This window comes from Xyrauchen texanus, chromosome 10 (assembly GCF_025860055.1).
Source record: "Xyrauchen texanus isolate HMW12.3.18 chromosome 10, RBS_HiC_50CHRs, whole genome shotgun sequence".
In the NCBI taxonomy this organism is placed as follows: Eukaryota; Metazoa; Chordata; class Actinopteri; order Cypriniformes; family Catostomidae; genus Xyrauchen; species Xyrauchen texanus.
The window spans coordinates 15726764-15746705 of record NC_068285.1 but is presented as its reverse complement, the minus strand read 5'-3'; the positions used below and the strand labels follow the sequence as shown (position 1 = coordinate 15746705).

Here is a 19942-nt window from a genome sequence, read left to right as displayed (position 1 = left end):
TTAGTCCAACCATGCCAAAGGTTTGTGTTGTAGTAGTTCTGTTGTACAAAGCCTATAGCCTTGGATTATAATTAATTTGTCCTTTCCAGCTTGTCCAGCAGCAGGCCTTGGTGGCTCAGTCTGCATATTTGTCTCCCGTGGCGACGGTTGCCGCGGTGCAGATGCAGCAGTTGGCTGCTCTTAATCCCAACAGCATCATCGCCACGCCCATCGCCTCACTCACTCCCTCCTCAGGTACATAAAAGTCTACCACACAAAAGAGAAGTTGATTTGTAGCTTTCCCATTTCATCCATTAATTTATTCATGAATGGTGTTTCTGCCGTAGGTACGAACACTCCTCCAGCCATTGCTGCCACGCCTGTGTCTGCTCTGCCACCACCAATCACAGTCAACAGTTACACCCCAGTTCCTGGACCACCCAATGGCCAGTCTGCCTCTGAAACCCTCTACACCAATGGTGTCCACCCATATCAGGGTAAGGACCTCTCCAGTCCTGAAAACAAATAATTTTGCCTATAGGACTATGTAACACTATCTAGTAAATTATAATACATACAAATATTATATTCAGTCTATGTTTTAACAGGCTTCCCACGGGTCCTTAAAAAGTATAAATATGCCTTAAATTCACATTTCAAAATGTTAAGCTTTAAAAAGTCAAAAAATAGGTAACTTAAATGGTATGAAAGGCTTTATTTGTTTGCAGAGGTCTTAATGGGATAGTTCACCCAAAAATGAAAATCCTCTCATCATTTACTCACCCTCATGCCATCCCAGATGTGTATGACTTTCTTTCTTCTGCTGAACACAAATAAAGATTTTTAGAAGAAATTCTCAGATCTGAGGGTGCTCACAATGCAAGTGAATGGTGACCAAACTTTTGAAGCACCAAAATCCACATAGGGCAAAATAAAAGTACTCCAGAACTAACTAACACTGATGGTTAAATGTATATCTTCTGAAGTGATATGATAGGTGTGAGTGAGAAGTATTTTTATTATGAATTCTCCTCCTTACTCAGTCAATCTCCATTTTTGCTTTCACATTCTTCTTCTTCTTCTGTATTTAGCGAGTCACATTATTCGTTCATGTCACCCCCTACTGGACAGAGAGGAAAATGTATGATAAGAAATTATTAAATATTGATCTTATATACTGAAATATTGTTTCTCACCCACACCTATCATATTGTGTCTGAACACATGGATTTAACCACTGGAGTCAAATGGATTACTTTTATGTGGATTTTGGAGCTTCAAAGTTTTGATCATCATTCACTTGCATTGTATGGACCTACAGTGCTGAAATATTCTTAAACAAATCTTAATTTTTGTTCTGATGAAAAAAGCAAGTCATACACATCTGGGATGCCAGGAGGGCAAGTAAATCATGAGAATTTTCATTTTTGGTGAACTATCCCTTTAAATTTGGGGATAGAAAGACAGGAGACAGTTTACAGCATAACTAATCGAAATAAAATCAAAATTGTGATATTACCTAGTGCAATATTGTCGAGTATGTGCTGTGTAAAAGAATCTGTGATATATTATGTATTTTGAGTTTGTGTGGGTTTGTTTTGCTATAGACATACGGTTTTAATTGTATTTGTTCAGGTCTTCAAAAGGTCTTAAAAATCTTGAAATGTATTTGCAATCTTTGCAGCAACCCTGTTTTATTTTTCTATTCTGTTATGTAATATGTTAATAATTAACTAATTATTATACTATTTGAGGGGGCCTGGGTGGCTCAGTAATGAAAGACACTGACTACCACACCTGGAGTAGCGAGTTCAAATCCAGGGTGTGTTGAGTGACTCCAGTCAGGTCTTCTAAACAATCAAATTGGCCCGGTTGCTAGAAAGGGTAGAGTCACATGGGGTAACCTCCTCGTGGTCGCTATAGTGTGTGTTTCTCGTGGTGAGTCGTGCATGGATGCCGTGGAGAATAGCATGAAGCCTTCACATGTGCTACGTCTCCGCGGTAACGCACAGATTGATGGTCTCAGATGTGGAGGCAACTGAGATTCATACTCCACCACCCGAATTGAGGCACTACGCCACCACAAGGACTTAGAGCGCATTGGGAATTGTATATTAACACTAATTAAATAATATATTAATTAATAGTAGTAATATTATTCAAGTTATTTTATGATTTTATATATTATATGATTTTACATATGATATAATACTAATATGATTTCTTTATTAATATTAATAAGAATTAAATCAATAGTTCACCCAAAAATGAAAATTCTCTCATAATTTACTCACCCTCATGCCATCCCAGATGTGTATGATTTTCTTTCTTCTGCTGAACACAAACAATTTTTGAAAAATATTTCAGCTCTGTAGGTCCATACAATGCAAGTGAATGGTGACCAGACCTTTGAAGCTCCAAAAAGCACATAAAGGCAGCATAAAAGATAATTCACTACAATCCAGAGGTTTAATTAATGTGTTCTGAAGCGATCCAAACATTTATGGGTGAGAACAGACCAAAATGTACTGCTTTTTCACTACAAATCATGACATCAGCCATCTAGCGCTCTGTGCATGTGTCAAGCACTAGTAAGTATAATAGAATTTTAAATCGTGATTGTGTCTAGAGGTAAGATACAGTAAAAATTGAGTTTCATTTTGGTCTGTTCTCACCTAAAACCGATTAGATCGCTTCAGAAGACATGGATTAAACCACTGAAGTGAATGGATAACTTTTATGCTACCTTTGTTTTTATGGAGCTTTAAAATTTTGGTCACCAATCACTTGCATTTTATAGACCTACAAAGCTGAAATATTCTATAAAAAAAGTCACACATCTGGGATGGGACGAGAGTAAGTAAATTATGCATTTTCATCTTTGGGTGAACTATTCCTTTAACTACAATTATTAATACTGTGAATATTAATATTCTACAAATTATTTTATGTCTGCTTTGCTATTTTCCCTCTGCATTTGTTCATTACTGTACTTTTTTTGTTTAGTTTTATTATCTGTCTCCCCTTTAGCTCAGAGTCCTGCATTGGATCCTCTACAACAGGCATACACAGGCATGCAACACTACACGGGTGAGGCTTTTAAACACCTGAAACATATTTCGACATTTGTCAACTGCATTGAAAGCATACATTTGTGCAAATTGTACAAAAACCACAAACAAACAAAACAAAAAACAATAAAGACCAGTTTGGAGAGGACTAAGTTGATCTGCTACTGGCAGAAGCTGGTTAAGAACGTAATTGTTGCATATTATGTCATTATTGCAGGCCGACCAGTGTAGCCATGCTGGGTGATCAGCACAAAACTGCACAACACTGCCTAAAGTTTTAATTGGTCATTTAAACTGGTCATCGTTCGGAACCAGTTTAGCTGGTCTAAACCGTTTGTTTTTTCCATCAGGTCTGACACAGTCATTTCAGATATACTTAACTGCTACTTCACAATGAGCTCTTGTTTAACTTCGTTACTCTGCCCACAGCTGCATACCCTGCTGCGTATGGATTGATCGGTCAACCGTTTCCACATCAGCCCACTTTGGTTGCCCAGCAACCACAGCAGCCACAGCAGCTGCAACAACGAGAAGGTAATGATGTAATTTCCTGTCCCACTGACTACTATGACCAGCCACATCCTGTTTTCTTTATTCCCTAGCCTATTATTGGATATAGTTCTCGATTATTGTTCTCCATATCTCATGCTGTGTGCGCTGTTCAAAGATCCAAAACAAAATGTTTTTGTTTTTTTCCAGAAATCAAGATGTGGTCTGATGTTTTGTATTTCCTCCCTGGGTTTTGTCATCTCTCCCTCAAAATATCTCATTCCTGTTCTTGTACCTTCTCTCCTCTGACTCTCTCCAGGTCCTGAAGGCTGCAATATCTTTATTTATCATCTGCCTCAGGAGTTCACTGACTCGGAGATGCTGCAGATGTTCCTGCCCTTCGGCAATGTCATTTCAGCCAAGGTGTTTGTTGACCGTGCCACCAACCAGAGCAAATGCTTTGGTGAGTAACAGAGAAAGAGACATGGAGATACAGAACTGTGCAAAAGTTTTAGGCACATAAGATGTTTCACAATATAATTTGTCTTAAGATGGTTATTTATATCTTCAGCTTTAGTGTGTCAATAGGAAATATAAATGTTAGAATCAGAATCATTTCTTTTGCAAATAGAAAAGATTAGAATAGAAGAACAGGGAGCCCTGCAACAGATGTCACGGCCCTCACAGAGCCCCCACTGAACATCGTGTCAGTCTGGGATTACATGAAGAGACAGAAGCAATTGAGACAGCCAAATAGATAGAAGAACTGTGGAACATCCTATCTGACAACAAGCAAGAAAAATTGTGTCCAGATGTACCTCGGAGAATTGGTGCTGTTTTAAAGGCAAAGGTGGTCACACCAAATATTGATTTAGATTTTTTTTTATGTTTACTGGACTTTGTATGACATTAAGACATAAATGAAAACTATTTGTCATATTGTTTTGAAGACATCCTCACTATGCAACATTTTTAACAAGTGCCTAAAACCTTTGCACAGTACTGTATGTTTTCAGTCAAAAAAAATAATATTAAAGGGATAGTTCACCCAAAAAGGAAATCATCATCATTTTCACCCTCACGTTGTTTCAAACCCATATGAATTTCTTTTTACATGGAACACAAAAGGAGATGAAAGGGCCGTTCAGACAGAACGTGTTCTTGTGCTAAAAAAAGCAAAATGCGGCTCAACAAATGGAACAGAATGCAGATGCCACTAGATGCATACTTCAGAAGTTCTTTTAACTTGACATGGCATCAAAAAATGTGGCGCTTCTTCACTAGATGGTCAAAGACTTCCAACTAGCGCATATTTACATTATTTAAAAACAGTGCAAATGGACACAAAAACTATTGCTTTTGAATTACCCCTTAGGCAGTATGTTAGTCTCAGTCACCATTCACTTTCACTGCATCTCTTTTCCATACAATGAATGTGAATGGTGACTGAGACTTACACTTTGCTTAAAGGGATTTTCTAATTTTTACTCACCCTCGTGCCATCCCAGATGTGTATGACTTTCTGTCTTCTGCAGAACACAAATTAAGATTTTTAGAAGAATATTTCAGCTCTTTTGGTCCATACAATGCAAGTGAATGGTGACTATAACTTTGAAGCTCAAAAAAATCACAAAGGCAACATAAAAGTAATCCAAACAACTCTAGTGGTTAAATCCATGTCTTCAGAAGCGATATGATAGGTGTGAGTGAGAAACAGATCAATCATTTACTATACTGTATATCTACACTTTCAACAACCCTCTTATGTGCATTCATGGGAACTGAGTTGTTGTTCTTCTGTGTTTTGTGATTTGCATTCTGGACAGGGAGGAGAAAGAAAAAAGTGAGGGATAAAGCAAAGGAAAAGAATAAATAAATCATATTTGCACAGCAGCCCTGTAAGTGGCGATATGCAACTCGACAGAAGTTGTATATGTGCATATGTGCATAGTGAAACTAGTTTTTTTACTAGATTTATAGTAAAAAAAATAAAAATTATCTGTTTCTCACGCAAACATCATATTGCTTCTGAAGACATGGATTAAACCACTGGAGTCTTTGGATTATGGATTACTTTTATGCTGCCTTTATGTCCTTTTTGGAGCTTCAAAGTTTTGGTCACCATTCACATGTATTGTATGGACTTACAGAGCTGAGATATTCTTCAAAAAATATTTGTTTGTGTTAGCAGAAGAAAGTAAATCATAAACATCTGGGATTGACATGAGGAATGAATAAAAATGATGAGAGAATTTTCATTTTTGGGAGAACTGTTCCTTTAAAATAAAAGCTAAGAGTCACATGGGGTAATACAGGTTTGGAACAACACGAGAATGAATAAAAATTACAGAATACAAATTTTGGGTGAACAATCACTTAAATATCATGAGATCTTGAAAGAATCATTTACTAAATTAAGTTCTTTCTCCAAATGCTCATCTTCGATTTCTTGCTTCTGGGTCACATGCTCTGTTCTGTAGGTTTCGTAAGCTTTGACAACCCAGCAAGCGCTCAGGCTGCCATCCAGTCCATGAACGGCTTTCAAATTGGCATGAAGAGGCTTAAAGTTCAGTTGAAGAGGCCTAAAGATGCCAACCGCCCATACTGAAACTTACAGGTCAGTAAAACAACCTGGTGTAAGAGGGGTGTCAATAGAAAACCAGTACAATGTCTTTACAATAGCAGGACAGATTTCAAGTTCCTCTTTAAATCTATTTCTCATTGTATGCAAAGTAATAAAATGCTAATCTGTGACCAGATCTAAGCTGTGCAGAATTTCCTGTTTTGAGTAGTCAGTTAATACTTAACCTTATATTTAAAAATGAAATACTGTATCTTAAAGAGACGCTTAACTCAAAAAATGTTATTAAAAAAACTCATTAATTTTTACTTTCATTTATTGTTTTTGTGCTGTGTCATTGTTTACTCTCCTGAAAACAAAAAAACAATCAAATAAACAAAAACAGCCTCATCCACACCCAAGGCTGCCCTGTCCAATCATAACTCGTGCGGAGACCACGACGCTATGCCTACGGTGGCCTAGCAACCAATAAAGCTCCCCCTTCCTCCCACAGCATTGGTTTGTAAGTTGATTGGCCTGTGTTGGTTGCTGTGGCGATATTCCTGCCTGTGATTGGTTGCCATTAGCAGTTTTTTGTTTTTTGGCCCTTTGTCATGTATCCTCCATGCTGAGAGTGCATGGCGGGTTACCGTGGTGACTATGGACTGTGTTTGGTGCGTTGTGACTCTATTTGTTTTTACAAATACTGATCAATAACTGACACTACATCTGTGATTTACTCTAATGTAACTAATGTAGCTCACGGAGTTACTAAAACCTAAACCTAAATTCATTAATGTACAAGCTAAATATGCTAATTTTGGGTGGATTTTGTTTTTGATCAGTCTCCTCTGTGTTTTGTTTGGTCATGACTCTATTTCTTATGAAAATACTCCCATATGCAGTCTGGTTGGTGCTGTTATAGTTAACTGTGAATGTGGGGTGGGACGGGTTTCATTGTGGTTGTATTTGATTCCAAGAGAGTTTGTGCTAGTGGGTATGCTGTTTCGTGCAAACGAGCGAGCTTGTGTACGTGCCTGCGTGAATGATTTTGTGTGTTTGTGGGGGGAATAAGCGTGAGAGAAAAAGAGAGGTAGGGAAATTAATTCATTATATCTCTCAAACCTCACGCTGAGGTTTGGGGTGAAAGTTTGTGGTTGTTATGGTGATAAAAGTGACGCATTGTGCCGACCACAGAACAGCATTCCTCTGTAGGAATTCTGGGTTATTGAGGAATAAGCTAGATATAAACTTTCTCATTTCCAGGTTATTTATATTCAGCTATTGATTTAAAAATGTAAAAAGATATTTAACAAGAGGTAATGGTAATATCAATTCACAATACAGCCCAGAATTCCTATGGTGCATGTTGGAAATTTGTTTGCCTGCCAGAAATGTTTCCCCTACTTTAAAAAAATCACTAACGTAGAAACACATACTTGTACCAAAACCCACACACTGACTTACAATGTAGGTTGCATGGAAGTGTATAGAATGGTAAGAATTAGATGACAGTTTTAAAAGGGATGGTTTGCTCAAAAATTACAGTTCTGTCATCATTTACTTGCTCCAAACCTGTATGACTTTATTTCTTCCACAGAGATGTTAAAGGGATAGTTCACCCAAAAATACAAATTCTCATAATTGACTCAGCCTCATTACATCCCAGATGTGTATGACTTTCTTTCTTCCACAGAACACAAACAAAGTTTTTAGAAGAACATCTCATTTCTGTTGGTCCTAACAATGCAAGTGAATGGTGGCCAAAATTTTGAAGCTCCAAAAGCACATAAATGATAAATTTTTTTTTACTATAAATCTCCACTTTCACATTCTTCTTTTGTTTTTGGCGATTCACATTCATCATGCATATCGCCACCTACTGGGCAGGAAGGATTCATTTATAGTAAAAAAGGACTTAAATATTGATCTGCTTCTCACCCACATATAGCTTCTGAAAACATGGAATAAACCACTCTTACGGATTACCTTAATACAGTCTTTATATGCATTGTGGAGCTTCACAATTTTGGTCACCATTTACTTGCATTATAAGGACCTACAGAGCTGAAATATACTTTTAAAAGTCTTTGTGTTCTGTAGAAGAAAGTCAAACACACACGGGATGGCATGAGGGCATACGATGAGAGAATTTTCATTTTTAGGTGAACTATCCCTTTAAGGCCATTTTTCTTATTTCGTGTTCCAGATGGCTGAGCACTCATCCTTTGAAGGTATTCTCTTTTGACTGCAAGCGAAAACTTATTTGTTTGATGCTTGCGCAGGACTGCTTTTTATTTTTAGTACCGTTGGGTAGGTGCATGCATCATTAGTACGCATGGATATGGACTGTCTGTGTGTCGAGAAAATCTGGGCCTCACACTGTGCTGACGACGAAATTTGCATCACAAATACTGTGCACGTTCCGGTCAGCAATGCTGACAACCTTAGTATTATTTGGCATTTAGACAGAAAGTCATACAGGTTTGGAACAACATTAGGGTGAGTAAATGATGACAGAATTTTCCTTTTTGGGTGAACTATCCCTTTAGCCTCCCCAAACACACAATAGTTTAACATTGTGGAAGTAGGAATGTTTTTGATGAACTAAAAGACCTTCTCTAAACTATCTTTTTCCTTCTCTTTCTTTCTCACAGGCAAGAAAGGAGAGAACTAACGGAGTCACGTGCGAGTCACTTTTCCGCCGCTGCAAATTGTGGGACCAACAACTTTCGCAAAACCACAGTATAAAAGCCTACCAAGATTATTTAAACAAAAATATACATTTACTAGAGACTTATCGCACAATTTGCCGGCTGAATATAAAAACATACTACCTTAACAGTATGCAATATAGGACCAATAAGTTTCTGCATTTGTTGAAAATAGGCACAGCCAGCCAGTTAATGCATTAGCGACGCAATGCCACCCGCTCTTCTGCTTTACACGCTATTGTGCCGTGTGCTTGTGGGTCGCAAACTTTCTGCCCTCGGCTCACACATCAATGCACACAAAAATGGGACCAACACAAATATGTCAGTACTGGGAATTTTCATTTCTGGGTAAAAATTCTGTGAGCTAATCGCAGCCTATTGAGGTCTTTTTTGCAGCAATCTACAATGTGTATATAGAAATTCAAGGGGACCATGTGTAGACATATCGAAAGGGTTGGGAGGGTGGGGCTGGGTCAATGTGATCAGAGCAAGGAATCGTGGGTATGGTAGTTAGAGAAAGAATGTCCTTTGGGAATTTTGGAGAAATTGCTCTTTGTCTCTAATCTGAGTCCAGTTATACATAGTTCTTCAATTTTAATACTTACGGAAATGAATGACTTGTGGTATAGGTTGCTGGCCCTATATTGCAAACGTCTCTAAAATAACTGAATATAGTTTACCACAGAAAGGCTGTAGTTAGAGATTTTATTTTATTTTTATGTTTTTTTTATTTTTTATTTTTTATTGTTGATGATTTGAGAAGATTCACAAAAGCTAAAAACATTTAAAAATGTATTTCATTGTATATATCATGCTTTTAAAATGAAGGTCAAGATTTAAACATTTGGGATATTATTATTATTATTATTAAAATGATTGTTGTTGTTGATATTATTTAGGAGAACTGATTTCTATCTTTTTTCAATTAATTTATCAATTTCTTGATGAGGACATTTTTTTAATTATTTATGAAAATAGAGGATCATTGGCACACAAACGCTGATGAATCCATGTATTTTTAGACATTTTATTTACAGAATTATCCTTATTGAACAATCATTATTATTATTCTATTTATTTTGTTTAACTGTTGTTTCACAACCGGTCAATTACAAAAAAAAAAATTTAATAAAATTTTAAACAATATTTATGCATGTGTCTGTGCATCTTTGTGAAATCATCAGATATGTGTGAAGTAAAGTTCAGATTCAAAATGAAAAATACTATTGTCATGGAGATACTGTTACCAAACTTTATTCTTAATAACATCCTCTGAGTTTATTCAAATCGGAGTTACTTTTGTATTGATACACTTTGCTTCAACAAAGTTTGTGTATGTGGTTGTGTGAATTATAATGCCTCAAATTATGACATTCAGTTTAACACCGTTGTGTGGTTTACATTACATTATAGGGTACAACAGAGTTTAAGACCCTCCGTGGGTAAAAGACACATTTGATTAGATTTTCTCCCAAAACACTAAATAGTAACAAAAGCTACCACAGTACTTAACACTTGTTTACTACTATGCACTGCAGAAAATTGTAGTAAAATTGTAGTAAAATTTTAGTGTCTAAATGTTGATTTTGAGGCAATTTTATCTAATATTTAATCATTTTCAAAATGTTGTAAATGTATGTAGCTAATGAAAATCCCTGAATTTATCACATTTATTTTAAGACAAAATGTGTTATTTTCAGCTTTGTACAAGGTGATTAAATCAAAAGTTTGGGTGAACCGATTTGTTATGAAGAATGTTTAAACTGGGCTCACATTGATTGATCCAATCACAATGAAGATTCATTTGTTTATAAATACTTTCATCTGCAGAACACAAATGAAGATTTTTGGAAGAATTTCTCAGCTCCTTTGGTCCATACAATGCAAGTGAATGGGTGCCAACATTTTGAATTAATAATAAAAAAAAAAATAATCACATAAATCAGCATGAAAGTAGTCCACAAGACTCCAGTGATTAAATCAATATATTCAGATGTGATATGTTAGGTATGGATGAAAAACAGATCAAGTTTACATTCTTCTTGTGTTTTTGATGATTCACATTCTTCATGCATATCGCCCCCTACTGAGCAGGGTGAAGAACTTCAAGCAAAAAAGGACTTAAATATTTAACTGTATCTCACCCACACCAACCATATCACTTCTGAAAATATGGATTACTTTTATGATGCCTTTATGTGCTTTTCCATGTGTCAAACTTTTGGAACCCATTCACTTGCATTGTATGGACCTACAGAGCTGAAATATTCTTCTAAAAAACGTAGTTTGTGTTCTGCTGAAGAAAGTAATTATTTCACATCTGGGATGGCATGAGGGTGAGTAAATGATGAAAGAATTTTCATTTTTGGGTGAACTATCCATTTAAGATGTACCTTTAGCCCCATTCAACCCCATCCTAACATTTGCATTCTGTACTAAACTCTTTAACATTTTAAAACAGTTTAACATTTTAATATAATGCTTTAATGTTTCTTTAATAAATTAGCAGTGTTGGACCACACATTCCTTAGACAAGCAAATATGTATTTAAATATAGAATATATACATACTATATATATTCGAATAAATAGGTTAAGTATAAATTATTACAACATATATTTATATACAATCTTTACTGATTTTTAATTAGAATTGTGGGTCGTTTACTGTTGCGAAATCACTTTAGAATACAATTATGGTACTTTGGGTTGCCTAGTGTGCGCTTAATCACCCCTAAACTCAAAACAAATATTTTTTGCCTATTTTTATGATTTACACATTTCAATTCCATAACAAAATATAATGTAATTAATAATTATTGTAAAAGTTAACCAAATTAAACTAATAAAAACTTAAAACATTTTGTTAAAAGATTACTCCTTTGAATTGAATTGAAATTAAAATGTGTGAAATCTAATACTTCCTATTGCGTCATTTTAGTGATGTCGTTTACCGTTAATAGAGCATTCTTAAGAGTTTCCTCAACATATTAAGACGTCATAACTCACATGCAGGTAAACGTCACTTTAGAATCTTCTGCCCCGCCCTCGAGATTGGATCGCGCACTCCTCTGCTCTTTTTAGTCCTCCTCTTCTGTTTCATTCGCCTGGTTCGATTCGACTCTCAACAACAACCAGCACAACTCTGAACACGGAAATGTGCTGGAACGTATATCATCTTGATTGTCTGGATTAGTCGCTGGAGTGCCAAAAATAAGATAAAAACCAGCGAACAAAAAGGGAGGGGAAAAAAAAAAATCTACCAAAGTGGAAGAGTTACAGCTTTAACGTCAAACTTCCCATGCCCTTTTCCATTACAGGATTTTAAGCAAAGTGTTCTGTGCGTCTGGATTATGGATTATGAAGAGCGGTCAAGATTGTACTGATCGCCTTGAATAACTGCGTGATTATATTCACTTCCATGCACCTTCGCTAAATTCATCTCATCTACTCAAGCGCTCACACCTTTGTTTCTCCGTACTGCTGCAAGTAAGTAGTCTATACCGTTATACGGAGCTATTGTGTGGAGCATCGAGTTGTACTGCCGTTTCCCCGAAACCCTTTCATTCACAAACATTGTTTGATCTTTTTTTTCACTTAGTATTTTTGACGCGATCACCTTTTGAAAACAGTGGTTTGATGTATAGGGGCGTAATTGCACTCGCTCGGCCTACTCCGGAAAAGGCGAAATCGAAGTGCACACTTAAATTGTGTAGCGCGTGATGTGAAGTATGCACAGTTGTGATCGCAGCGGTTGCTCACAAGCGTAACTTAACTTTAAACCGATGCTAGCAGCCGAGTTTTGGGCTGAAAGGTGTTGATAATGAGGGGAAAATAAAAACGTTTGCACTTTCGTGGTTTTTAGGGCCGGGTTCCATGTTTGAAACCCGCTCGGATGCTGTTATGGGGCCCGTTCACAACTGTGACGTTTTTGTTTTTCAATTGTTTTGTGCGTAATAGTGCTCTAGACCAGTGGTTCTCAACCCCTTTGACTCCAAGACCCCTCCATCGTCCGAGAATATTCGAAGGCCCCCATGTAGGCTATCAGATGTTTATATTATAAGATATTTCGCTCAAACTCATTTTAAATAATTTTAAGAACTTGAGCCCCTTCTGTAAGTGTGCTGAGGCCTCCTAGTGGGTCCCAATCCCCAGGTTGAGAACCACTGCTCTAGGCGGACGTTTTTGTTGCGCCGCATTCTCGCTTTTTATTTATTCTTTCAGCGTCTCACGCAGGAGCACCGCGTGTGTTGGACGCTGTTTCATGTTAAAAACGAGTCTCGAGATGCGCGTTCTGTTCGTGCCACTGCTTGTAACGTTTAGCGTGTGACGCGCTCGGTGTGAACGGCCCCTTAAAACTGTGCGAGTCACTGAGTGCTTTTACATGCACACCAAAATGCTGAAAAATAATCTTGTAAAAAAAACCGGTACTCCTTTTGACGTCAAAATGTGAACGGTCATGCGCACATTGGATAAGCCGGTAAAAACGCCAATGTCGTGCCGTTTTCTGACTCGCTAGGATGTTTAGTTGTAGGTGTGGCCTTTAGTATAGAGACCGATGACTCACTACTGTTATTAGTGTTAGGAGTGGGCTTTAAGAATGAGGACCAATCAGATCGCGGAGAGTCAGATTCCTGTACAACACCTGTAAAGGTGCTATCGTCAACAAAATCGTCAGGATTCGTACGACTTTTCTAAATTGAGCTAATTCGTATGATATCGTGCGACTGCACTTGTTTGAATTCTTGCGACTTTCATTACAGCCGATGACGTCGCTGGACATCGTTTCCATCTAATACAATTACTTGCTTCTGTCACACACACAACAGCTTCCTATCATGTTTACACACTCTACTGATTGGTTAAGTTCAGATAAGGTGTTTGAGTAAGGGCATATTATTAATAAGTATGTTCTCGTGCGCTGAACTCGCACTTACTGCGCGTTAGACATCCGGGAATTTGCATGCAATGAAGTTGTACGAGTTTATGCGAACAACATCGTGTGCGACCATACGAAATAGCCAACTCGTAAATTACGTACGACTTTTCATGAGATCAGGCTGGTTTAAATGCAACACGAAATTGGGGTAATAGGTGAAAACGGATCAGTTTTTGCTTAATCCGTTTGAGCCTACACGGATAAAGCTGCACCGTTCAAGGCGTTTACATTACCTTAAACATTTCTGGCTTATTAAGCATAATCGGTTAAGATTGTGCATGTAAACACGCACTCTATAAAATTAGATTAGTGCTAGATTTGTATTTTGCAAACATGATGTCTGGAGCAAATCGTGTTGGGTATGTTCAAATTGAACTTGAAGCACAACTATTTTCAGATATTGTCACATTGAAAGACATCTGCTAGACACATAACATGTTTTACTTTAAAACCGTTATTATGCAAGTCTAACCACCTATTCTAAAAATCGCAATAAGTGCGTTTATGGATGACTTGTATTGGCATATTGCTGTAAACGCGATGTTTCGATTGGTGAATGTTGTGTCATATAATGCAAGTGTTTTTTAAGAAGAATCTAGAGCCACTTTTTGACATCATGGCGCTATGTCGTACAGTTTGCCGCTGGACTGTTTTCTGTTTCCGGTCTCCATAAGAAGCAATGTAAAAACTACCGAAACGAGCAATCTTGATGGCGAACAACAACCATTTGAAGTGATAGTTTGAGTTAAAATGAGTTCAGGCTTAACTAGTGCAGTTTTTGTCTTTCATAACAACTCAAAGTAGTTAAAGGGATAGTTCACCCATAAATGACAATCATTTACACACCATCACACCATCCCAGATGTGAATTACCTTATTTTCCAGAAAACAAAAGAAGATTGTTGAAGAATATCTCAGCTCTGCAGGTTCATACAATGCAAGTGAATGGTGACCAAAATGTAGAATCTCCAACCAAGCATAAGGGCAGCATAAAAGTAATCTTTAAGACTCGAGTGGCTTAATCCATGTCTTCTGAAGCAATCTAATTTTAATGGACTTAAATGTAACAAATTTTTCACTTTAAACTGTGATATCAGCCATCTAGCGCACTGCGCATACGTCAAGCATTGGGAAGTGTAATTGTGCTTGAACCCGTAATCGTACCCAGAGACCGCAATGGAAAGAGTTATATTTTGGTCTGCTCTCACCCAAAACCAACTGGATTGCTTCAGAAGGATTAAAGCAATGAAGTCTTAAGGATTACTTTTATGCTGCCTTTTCGGAGCTTCAAAGTTTGGTCACAATTCACTTGCTTTGTATGGACCTACAGAGCTGAGATACTCTAAAAACATATGCCGATGCGAGTGGAAACGCTCGAGACCGGAAAACGAAAACAGGCTTCCGTTATTAATCGCAGAACACTTTCACGTTAAGAAAAAATGTGGATGTGCAGGTGTGCATCATTGAGTTCAGATGAAAAAACTGCTTGCAGCTATTGTGGAAAACAGTTAAATAAAACTATTGCATCACCTTTTCTTTTTTTTTGCTTTGATCATGTGCAAGATTTCAAGGAGTGTCTTCACTGTTCCTCAACTGTCTTTTTTTTTTTTTTTCTTTCATTGTAATAATCACTTGCTCTGCATGGAAAAAGAATAAACAAGTATTTTAGTTCAAGATATGAGCACTCCCAACAGCTTTTGCTAGTTTGGACATTTTGCTAAATAAATTATTTTAGTGTGTATGCAAATAAAAAGCTGACGTTGTCAGACGGTCTATAGTTGCAACGTTCAAAGTCCATTTGTTTTTCAAGCCTTGCAAGTTTTTAATTTTCGCTCTTTGAGAGACACCACGTCCATTCAATGTTCAGTCAGTTTGGGAAACTAAATTATTATGTAGCTGTGGTTATGTAGGTTGCTAAATAACTTGAATTATCTGAAATAAGCACAACCAAAAAGCATTCAGAAATTGTTCATTCATATGTCTGCATGAATTGGTTCTTACATTTGCATATCCTTTGCTAAAAAAATTATCTTAAACCAGTCTGGTCGGTTGTTCTCCCAGCCTGTACCAGCTGACAAGTGCCCAAAGCCCCCCCAAAACTAGCAAACCATCTTAGAATTTCTCTAAAGCTGTTTTATTTCTCAATAGGGTTGTTTTTGAACATTTCAATTGAAGTTGATTTTATATATAATGGGATGCAAGTGGATAGTAATTCTTGATTTGTAATGGAGCGACAATGCTCACTTCTGAAAAGTGAGGACCTACAGATGAGGACGAGGTCAGTTATAAAAGCTACTTTTCATTAATCAACTGTGATTTACCGTTTTAAGTCATGACTTCCAACTTGATTTGGCAATACTTTTCTTATCATTATACTGAATGAGTCAAGTCTTTATCAAACTGTTTTCACTCTATGGCATCGCTGATATTTTCAAATCTTGGAAATATCCGGGAGCTTTTAGCTCTCCATTCACTCAAAAGGGCACAGCAAGGAAGAGAATCTGTTTTATTCTCTGGCCTAGCTGGTTCCAAGCAGTGCTAATTACCACAGGTGGCAGGACGGCCTTTCAGATACTGCCAGCCAGTGACAGCGGCCATGATGTCATGCTGACATCTCAAAATGATGCCATTGAGAGAGAACAGGCTTTAGTACAGCTGCGGCGCATCCGCTCACTCTGTGTCACTGACAGCCTGAGGCTAAGGAGGGGCCTTCATTCAAATGTCCTCTGCGTGATATCTTGGATCCAGGTGAAGGGGTCACCAATCTGTACCATGAATGTGTTCTTGTGCCTCTCAGGAGAGAATACCTTTTAATTTTTATATATATATATATAAAAAACATTTTTTTATAAAGTTTACTAACTTTGTGGATGAAGCTGAAAGGTTATATGTGGTCTAGAGCTCCTTTTTGTTTCTCAATAACACAGTAAATCAATATGAGAGTGGTGTGATGACTGTTTACTTAAGGAATGGCAACTCTGGAACTGTAAAAACGAGCCGAAGTTTATTCAACAAGTATCTTTTTAAATGAATTTGGTGTGTTATTTATTTATTTTGCTTTGTAGGCCATATCCTCACCCTCATGCCATCCCAGATGTGTGTCTTTTTTTTTCTTCTGCAGAACAAACTTTTGATTTTTAGAAGAGTATCTCCACTCTGTAGGTCCACACATCGCAAGTGAATGGGGAATCAATTTTTGGAGAGAACAGACCAAAATGTAACTTCTTTTTACTATTAATCTTGACAACAGCAGTCTTGGTGATCATGATTTCAAGCTCCATTACACTTACTAGTGCTTGATGCTTGCTCAGAGTGCTAGATGATACTAGGAAATGTAATTGAGCTTGAAATCATGATCTGTCATGCAAGAAACTGCAAGATGTACAATGAAGAAGTTATATTTTGGTGTGTTCTCACCCAAAATCGATTAGATCACTTCAGACGACATTGATTAAACCACTGGAGTCTTATGGATTACTTTTCTGCTGCTTTTATGTTCTTTTTGGAGCCTTAAAGTTTTGGTCACCATTCACTTGCATTTTATGGGTCTACAGAGCTGAGATATTCTTCTAAAAATATTTATTTGTGTTCTGCTGAAGAAGGAAAGTCACACATCTGGGATGACATAAGAGTGAGTAAATGATGAATAAATATGTTTCAGTGAACTATTCCTCTATAATATTGCTCATAAATATGCACACATGGACCTTATTCATGAAACACAAGAAGAATGAATTTGTTTAGAATAGTTTGTGAAACAATTCTTACGTAATCTGTCACATTCTAATCAATGCAACCGTTCCTGTAAGAACATATTTATGAAAGAATTGTTTAGCTTGTTTTTTGTTTTTAACAATTTTTATTGATTCATACAGTAACTTAAACAGACATAATTGAAAATGCAGAATCAAATTGTATGAAATTATAACGCTTCCCCCCGAACATATATTAATGACCACCCCATTGCCTAAAATACAGAGTCTGGGACAAAATGAAGTTTGAGTGCCCTATACGTCACTGTAAAGGGATTAATGGAAAGGAGGCGGCGAGAACCGGCTTGATAACATAAATAATAGTTTAATGAAGAAATAAACCAAAAGACCCAAACATAAACACACGACGATCAGCTTGCCATAAACGATCTCTCTCTCTCGCACCACCATCCGCAGTCAGCCTTTATCCCTCTCGGAGGCTTAATTAGCCTGATAAGGGACCGGTTGTGTATAATCACGTCCCGGCCCCGCCCTGTCACAGTCACACATAAAACTCAACCAAAATGTTTGGATCGTAACGCCACCAAAAAACATGGGTTGTGACTCCATCTTCTGATTGGCTTCACCAGCAGGTAGGAGTGTCTTTCAAACCAAGCCTATACAATCTAGAGGGGGTCCAATAGAATCAATGTAAAATCTTAAATTGCTTAAGGTGCACCCTTGAATCTCTAGATGTAGACTTGATGTTATTTAGAATCCTAGTCCACACTCCCTCCTCCAATACCAAGTTTAAATCTTTCTCCCATAATCTCTTGAGAAAAGTTGAAGCTCCGTCCCCCAGACTCTGAATTAGCAGGGAGTAATACACTGATGCCTCATGACCTTTTCCAAAAGCAGTAATCACCATTCCCAGAGTATCTCCTGCTTTTGGCCACAAATACCTCAAATTTGTACCACAAATAGTACAGAGCAGGTGACACAGCTGTACATACCTGTAAAACTGAGATCTGGGAACCCCAAAATGTTGAACCATATTTTCAAAGGATCTCAACACTCTCATATTGGTCACGGATATAACCTCCCTCACAATCCACTCTGTCCAGCAGAAAGGGGACTTATTAATACATAACTTTGGGTTCAGCCATATGCTCAAAGCAACATTTAAATAAATGTAAGAAATAAACACTCCATACCACGTGCAAATGTGAGATAACAGGGTGTAACTTAACTTCTCCGGTTAGTTTGACAGAAAGGCTTTGCAATGGCACGATATTGGCAAGAACTTCCTGTTCAATACAAAACCAGGGAAGATCTCTCTCAGGTGGAAGCGATCAATGAGCCGAATGTCTGAGACCGAACGCATAATAATAAAACAAAATCTTGGGTAGCCCTTGCCCACCTTTTTCAATTGGCCTATACACCTTACTGAAATGTAATCTGGGATGTTTACCATTCCAAATGAAGGACTTCACTATGCTATCAGATTGCTTGAAATAAGAGAGAGGGACATCTATAGGGAGGATATATTGGAATACAATTCATTTTTAGTAACATTAACCATCACAATCATAGATAAATGAAATGAAGACCACCTGCCCACATCGCTCGAAAACCTTTTTATTAAAGGGTCAAAATTAACTCTATATAAAATACCCACATACTTTGGCCACTGGAAGGCGCTCAGCTGAAAAGCCGTTATCGGTATCCGTACGCTGTCAGAGCCAAAGCTTCGGATTTAGACCAATTAACTTTGTATACTGAGAACTTGTATAAATATCAAATGCATAAAACAAAAGCTTATGTGCCACACCTCCCACCACAGACATTGATTATATATTGTATGTGTGAAAACAAATAACCCATTTTTATGTCTTCCATAAGGATGTTATCCAGGCTGAGTGAGTGGTTCTGGAATGAGAGACTGTGGTTTCCAGAAGGTCTGGGTTGGGCCGACCTGGAGGATCGCGATGGTCTCACCTACGCCAAAGTATCCGACCTCTGGATGGCCCTGCCCATCGCCCTCGTCTTCCTCATTGTACGACAGATCTTTGAAAGGTCAGCATGGAACTTGCTCTGCAGAACTAGTCCTTAAACACACGGTTCCCACCAAAGTCAATATTGTAATCTGACTTTTACATATAGACACATGGGGCCTTACACTCGCAGAGCAGAATGTCTTTTGTAAATCATTCGTAAATGGATTTCTACATAAATTGTCCCATTGAATTTAATGTAACAATTAACTTGAGAATTATTTCCCCAAAATATCTCTGTTTGTGTTTCATGAGGCCTACAACCTTTGTCTGATGAAAAAGCTAAACGATTGTATTTCATTTGAAAGGAATAGAAGAACTAATTGTGAGATATTAGAAGAATATTTTGCTTTGCTTATGGAATTGTCCATTAATCAGTCTGAATTACATTAGACATGGAATGACTTGGAATGGAAGTGCAGAACAAGAGCTCTTATTAAAACAT

The 19942-nt window shown here is 37.4% G+C and overlaps 2 protein-coding genes across 8 annotated transcripts in view; both read left to right on the top strand.

The window, feature by feature from the left end:
- The window catches only part of LOC127650598 (CUGBP Elav-like family member 3), a 52049-nt gene extending 42788 nt beyond the window's left edge, over positions 1-9261 (top strand). For 4 of the 7 annotated variants that reach the window (XM_052136106.1, XM_052136109.1, XM_052136103.1 and 1 more), the window contains 7 exons: positions 90-234; positions 327-476; positions 2986-3069; positions 3480-3584; positions 3859-4002; positions 6020-6156; positions 8757-9261. In XM_052136106.1, the coding sequence (XP_051992066.1) occupies positions 90-234; positions 327-476; positions 2986-3069; positions 3480-3584; positions 3859-4002; positions 6020-6147 (756 nt within the window). In that variant the 3' untranslated portion in view covers positions 6148-6156; positions 8757-9261. The remainder of the gene's footprint in view (positions 1-89; positions 235-326; positions 477-2985; positions 3070-3479; positions 3585-3858; positions 4003-6019; positions 6157-8756) is intronic. The other 3 variants (XM_052136107.1, XM_052136105.1, XM_052136110.1) reach the window with 1 other exon arrangement.
- Positions 9262-11894: 2633 nt separating this feature from the next.
- LOC127650601 (ceramide synthase 2-like) overlaps positions 11895-19942 on the top strand; it is a 30094-nt gene continuing 22046 nt past the window's right edge. The window contains exons 1-2 of the mRNA XM_052136112.1: positions 11895-12301; positions 19346-19519. Coding sequence (XP_051992072.1) covers positions 19347-19519 — 173 coding nt within the window. The 5' untranslated portion in view covers positions 11895-12301; position 19346. The remainder of the gene's footprint in view (positions 12302-19345; positions 19520-19942) is intronic.